The 6230-nt window shown below is 41.1% G+C and overlaps 1 protein-coding gene across 1 annotated transcript; it reads right to left on the reverse strand.

The window, feature by feature from the left end:
• Positions 1 to 2654: 2654 nt before the first annotated feature.
• LOC124281636 lies at positions 2655 to 5835 on the reverse strand. The gene is made up of 4 exons (XM_046717569.1): positions 5556 to 5835; positions 4575 to 4804; positions 3678 to 3787; positions 2655 to 2813 (listed from the first exon to the last, which is right to left on the reverse strand). The coding sequence occupies exons 1-4, from the start codon at positions 5590 to 5592 to the stop codon at positions 2660 to 2662; spliced, it is 531 nt and encodes a 176-aa protein (XP_046573525.1). The 5' UTR covers positions 5593 to 5835; the 3' UTR covers positions 2655 to 2659.
• Between the last annotated feature and the right edge of the window lie 395 nt (positions 5836 to 6230).

Below are 6230 nucleotides of genomic sequence, written 5' to 3' on the forward strand. Positions count from 1 at the left end.
TAAACATTGTAGGGCCATGATTTAAATCCTACGCCCTGCAACTGCTTTTTGGTAGTCGGTGGAAATACCAGCAAGTGAATACGAAAAGTTGTAATTTGTGTGGCTATGAATGTCCGTGTGTTTAAATGCTCACTCTGCGACACACACACAAACACACACACACACACACACACGCACACGCACGCACGCACGCACGCACGCACGCACGCACACTCCATCCTCCTTCGTACACAGGAACACATATCCCCATTTTCTGTAATGTCACATGGTAACTCTGTACATTGTCCAAGTTGAAACTTCTGGGAGAGTAAACAAGCTTTGTACTATTTTGTTAGGATTAATTTTATTTTATTGACAACAACAAGAATAAGTTTACAAGAATATCAGCACCACATAAAATGTTCATAAATGCAATAGACCAGAATGCTGCTGTTCCGGTGTCATGTTGTCGCTCCTGTTGCGGTTAATTTCACACATCACTCAACATTCATACGCTCTCCATCGTTAAACTGAGAAAATATATTCAATAAATATAATATCTATACATCACAGACACCATCGTCATCGTAACGGCGCCATTTTAATGTCCTACGAATACTCACGCTTAAAAAGAAACGCATATGTGGTTTTCAAGAGTTTCATTTTGTGAATTCTGCAAAATGTCTGAAGGGGTACGCTGTGTTTAATCGGTTGCAAGAACAACGCGTTCTATCATTCAGATTTGAGTGACTTGAGGTTACCCCATTTGTGAGGTGAAATAACGTCTTGATTACAGCAGCCCGACAACGTTACGGACAGTCTTTGCAGGCATTAGACGTAGACGTTTGCCAAAGAATTTGAAATTGCGAGTGGCGCTTTTCATTTACCTGCTTGAAGTCAAGCATTAGCGTTCTTTCTCGCTTTAAAACTGAGCCTTGTCATGACCAGTTTTCAAAATAGTTTCGTTAGCATATTTGCGAAAACAATTGCCCAAATGCATGATTTACAGGTGAAAACTGCTTTTATTTCAGTTTCCCAAGATTACGTACAAATGTTAAAGTTCGTCGATATTAACCTCTATCAACTTCATTGAGACCATTTTGTGGCTCTGATCAGTTGAAACGAACTCTAAAAGAATGTTTCTGTTGCTGTGCAACAGGGCTATTATCTATCCACGAAATGTACTTTTGAAAATAGTGGCACCACCTATGCGTTTCTTATTGTGGAGAGTATATTTCGATGTATGACCGTCATCACAGTTGACAGTGTTGTATGGCACTTCCATGAAATGACATTTATAACGTTAACGCAGCAGCATTTGCAGATGTGTAAGAACGAAAATTGCATTTGAAATCCAAGGTAATCTTCCTGTACGACAATCTGGCGAGTCATTCACATTGTCCTGAATTCGTCACAGCTCTTCTTTATACAGCAGATTTCATATACACGTATATACAGATGCCTCCCTTTGTCTTGTGTACTGTATAGATAAGTTGGTGTATGGAGCTTGGGAGAGTGCACGTTATGTTTGGCGTGCGATGACGTCATATAAATCTATGATACATATATCTCTGCACTTGTTTCCTGTCACGTGACAATTCAGGGTGAAGGTCACGTCGGTTACGTGTCGCTGAATACGTATAAGGTCCAGGGTGGAGGGAGAGGTAGAGATTGTTTCCATGGTTACAGATTACCATGACAACACAGTATGACTATTTCCCAGCTTTTTCTTGACCTTTCCTAAGTCTTTTGTCCTTGTTTCTCCCTTTCTTGTGTCGTAAGTGTCGAACATGTCGATCCGTCCGTCGCTCTATCGGAACATCGAATGGAGATCCAAGGCCATCATTTTGAATCGACGGACAGTGACCTGACTGCACATGTAATGTACCATGTGTGCAAACTGGTTTTAGACACGTTTTCGCCTTAATGCACCTGAAAATAAATTTTGCCATTAGTTTTTGTGTAAGAACACAAAACATTTTTTTAATAAGGTATAGTATTTCTCTAAATAATCATAATCTATTTATATAGCGCCGAGTTACAGCTAGGCTGCTCACAGGCGCTTCACATAGTCTTGTAATGTCAGGTTCTTGTACCAGAACACACCATTCTGAGGAAACTAGATGCGTTTCAAGGTGGCGGCGGAAAGCCTGTACAGAAGGTGCAGACTTTATATAAGAGGAACTTTGTTCGTGAGAGTGGGGACTTCACCCATAAAGATCGATCGCCCAATTTAGTCCTGGATATAATAATAATAATAAATAATAATGTATTTATAAAGAGCCTAATATCCACCATAGAGATGCTCAGTGGCGCTGGGACAATATCGGGGAAGGAAATAGTTCACATAACTTTACAGAAAGGCACCAGTGAATAGATGGGTCTTTAGCAGAGATATAAAAGTTTCTTTTGGATCGGCTGTTATCAAGGAGATCTTTCTTGTATCGGTATGAAACAATCATTTTTCACTTTTAACTAAAAAGATACATACATGGTATACGTGAAATATACTTTTAGTAGACTTTGTTAAGCAACAATTATTTTTGATAATTTGGATATCAATATTTACCTAACTGACTCATTTAACGTTTCGATTCTGACACCAATGGCTCCCGGTGACTAATATTTACTCAAATACCACTTTAAAAAGAAATTGATGTCTTTTAATTCCTTAAGATGCTTACGCTAAGTCTCTTTCTTGTAGCGGTATGAAACCATCTTTGACACTCTGACATACGTAGTTGTTTTCATCAGCTGACTGTTCACAGTCACATGCGCACTGAACCCCTTTGCGCATCATCATGAAAGGAAATGGACACTTGTATCTGTCACAACTGAAATATGAATATGAAATATATATATTATGTAATGAGTGAGTGAGTGAGTTTGGTTTTCGGCGCTTGTAGCAATATTCCAGCAATATCACGGCGGGGGACACCACAAATGGGCTTCAGACATTGTAGCCATGTGGGGAATCGAACCCGGGTCTTCTGCGTGACGAGCCCACTAGGCTACCCCACCGCCCCTATATATTACGTAGATCTGTTCTATTGATGGTCTCATTCAAAGATACTGAAACAATGTTAAAGATTAATTTTATTTTTGTAATATTTGGTTTACAAATTATTATGTTCTGTGCATTTAGACATGAATAAAGATCCATAACAATGCCGTTATTCGGGTTCGAAACTCCTTAGATATGTCTCAAGATAGACTTGGGCACAGAGTGAGTGAGTGAGTCAGTGAGTGAGTTGGGGTTTACGCCGCTTTTAGCAATATTCCAGCGATATCACGATGGGGGACACCAGAAATGGGCTTCACACATTGTACCCATGTGGGGAATCGAACCCGAGTTTTCGGCATGACGAGCGAACACTTTAACCCTAGGCTACCTCACCGCCCCACTTGAACAGAGAAAACATGATTATGCGATTACAATGGGTGAAGCCCATTTCTGGTGTCCCCCGAAATGATATTGCTGGAATATTGCTAAAAGCTGCGTAAAACTAAACTCACTCACCCAGTAGGCATGTCCTATTCATGCGACGGTGACATGTAGATGATTTCACCAGCCTGACAATCAAGTGGTTGATGTTATGAACACCGACCAACGCAGTTAGGGTGCGGTGACATACAATCAACCAATTCACCGAACCTAACCACCATTCTGTCACTACATCGAGTAGACTGATACGTACTTGGGTAGACCTTGTTTTTCCTTACAGGCGCATTCTGTATGGTTGATAAATCTCTTTTTCTCGACCATATTTTTGTCTGGAAGGGTATTGTCTCCAATTAGCTGCACGACCTGTCGTTAAGAAAAATCATAACATGCCATTAATTCAGTAACAGGGAGTATAATTTGATCATATAAACTTTCAACTGGATATTATGATAATTTCTCTTGCAATTCACGGGTACACTTGTCAAACTGAAATCTATATTAATACCGCAACATAGAAACACAATTCAATCAAAATGGTATTCATTTGACTTCGCCTAAAATACCATCAGCTACAGATGTTATTCTGTTGGTTAAGCCGGTATTTCTAGACCCATCGGTACAGTTAAGGGCCAACTTTACACAGCGGTCGTAAATTAAAAATAGTAAACAACCCTTCACTGTACGTAGGGAACAGTACCAGCTGGTGTTTGCATCGACAGATGCGAATTGGAAAGGCCAAACAGGTCTTAGACTTTACCAATCTGGTGAAAGCTCTAGAAGCATAACTAGCTTGATTCTTGGATTCGAACCAACAACCAAAGGTTTCTGGTATGTTTGTTGGTTGTTTTACGCCGCACTCAGCAAAAGTCCAGCTATATGACGGCGGTCTGTAAACAATAAATTCTGGACCAGACAATCCAGTGATCAACAGCATGAGCATTGATCTACGCAATTGGGATACGATGACATGTGTCAACCAAGTCAGCGAGTCTGACCACAAGATACCATTAATCGTCTCTTACGACAAGCATGGGTTACTGAAGATCAATTCTAACCCCGGGTCGTTTCTGGTACGCAAAATAGACAAATTCGCCACCCGGTGTCCCTTGGAGAGGAACAGGATAGTTTTACAGAAGGTGTTCTGACTTACAATGAAGGATTTTTCGATGACTTCTATGGTGATAGGCCCACATTCCCTGTTCGTCGCGCCACAACACCCGGATACGTTCTTGCAGCGGTGTACGACAGTGCATTGTGGGAAGTAGACACGGTGTCGGTTTTCTTCGTCTATGACGTTGACAATCTCTGGCTGCGGCGTCTTACACTCACCAAGAGGACTGTTGGCCATTTCGTCAATATGATACATCGCGTCCGAAAGTTCTGGAATGACGAAATATAATCCTATACGTACTCCCAGGTGACAAGCTCTTATTTTATTCTTTAATTGAAAATCAAGCAACGAGAATCAGCTTTTTAACTCGACCAGGGGTTCGAACAACCGATTTCCACTCTCCGGGCAGACACCCTATCCATTAGGCCACGGAAGTGGTACCTACATACTTATACACCTGGTTTCTTGGATTGGTTAGATGGTTGGTTTAACAATAATCCAAGCTATATGGATCTATGAAATTTGGATGATGACATGTGAAAGTCAGCGAGCCTGACCACCCGATCCCGTTAGTTGCCTCTTACGACAAGCATGGGTTTCTTGGGAAAAGTGGGAGATAAGATCAATGGATGTCAGGACATGTGCGACGATGGAGTACGTACTTTTTAGCTACCACTAAACCAGGATTTGCAGATTGGCATACAGTAATACTCAGTATAACGGACACTCGACAATCAACACAAAATATGAGTGAGTTTAGTTTTACACCGCACTCAGCAATATTCCAGCTATATGGCGGCGGTCTGTAAATAATCAAGTCTGGACCAGACAATCCAGTGATCAACATCACGAGCATCGTTCGATGCAAAGAACAAATATGAACAGGTAAAGCAAAAAGGACCACATTTAAAGAATATTTCCTTCAAAGTTCCAATTCATCATGCTCCTCCCAAGACGAGCAAACATCCCCTCCAACAACAACGTTCTATGCCATCCTATCTGACTCTAGTTAGTGTGTACCTTCATCCAGGCGATCCTGCTCTTCATCCATGTGCATGTCCTCTTCATCCACAACCCATTCCTCATCATCATAGTCCTCGCTGTAATCTCTACTCTTCTTCTCCGCTCCTAAGAATTTCTGTATAGTCCTGGCGTTCACTATTTCGTCTATCAATTCATTCGATAAATCTTTCTTATTCAGGAATATTCGTAAAAAGTCATAGTAATTTTTTGTATGCTGTAATTGTCTTTTTAATTCACTTAAAGGCACAGGTTGTAGGTGGACTCCCTGGAAATAAACAGAAACTTGGTCAGACTTGCTTGTGAGTTGAGTATTATTATAGGATCACCACACACCATGGTTAAAGATCAAAAGTGTGTGTGTGTGTGTGTGTGTGTGTGTGTGTGTGTGTGTGTGTGAGAGTGTGTGTGAGTGTGAGTGAGTGTGTAGTGAGTGTGAGTGAGTGAGTGTGTGAGAGAGAGTGTGTATGTGTGAGTGTGTGAGAGTGAGTTAGTGAGTGTGTGTGAGAGAGTGTATGTGTGAGTGAGTGTATGTGTGAGTGAGTGAGTGAGTTAGTATGTGTGGGGGTGTATATTTGTTGGGTTAGTGAGTGAAAGTAATTCCATTACCTCACAATGGGGACCACCGCTATGAACACCGAAAACTTTATGCTTTCGTTGGCAATAACCTTTCAC

Source organism: Haliotis rubra, unplaced genomic scaffold (assembly GCF_003918875.1).
Source record: "Haliotis rubra isolate DU_JTF1 unplaced genomic scaffold, ASM391887v1 Scf286, whole genome shotgun sequence".
Classification (NCBI taxonomy): Eukaryota; Metazoa; Mollusca; class Gastropoda; order Lepetellida; family Haliotidae; genus Haliotis; species Haliotis rubra.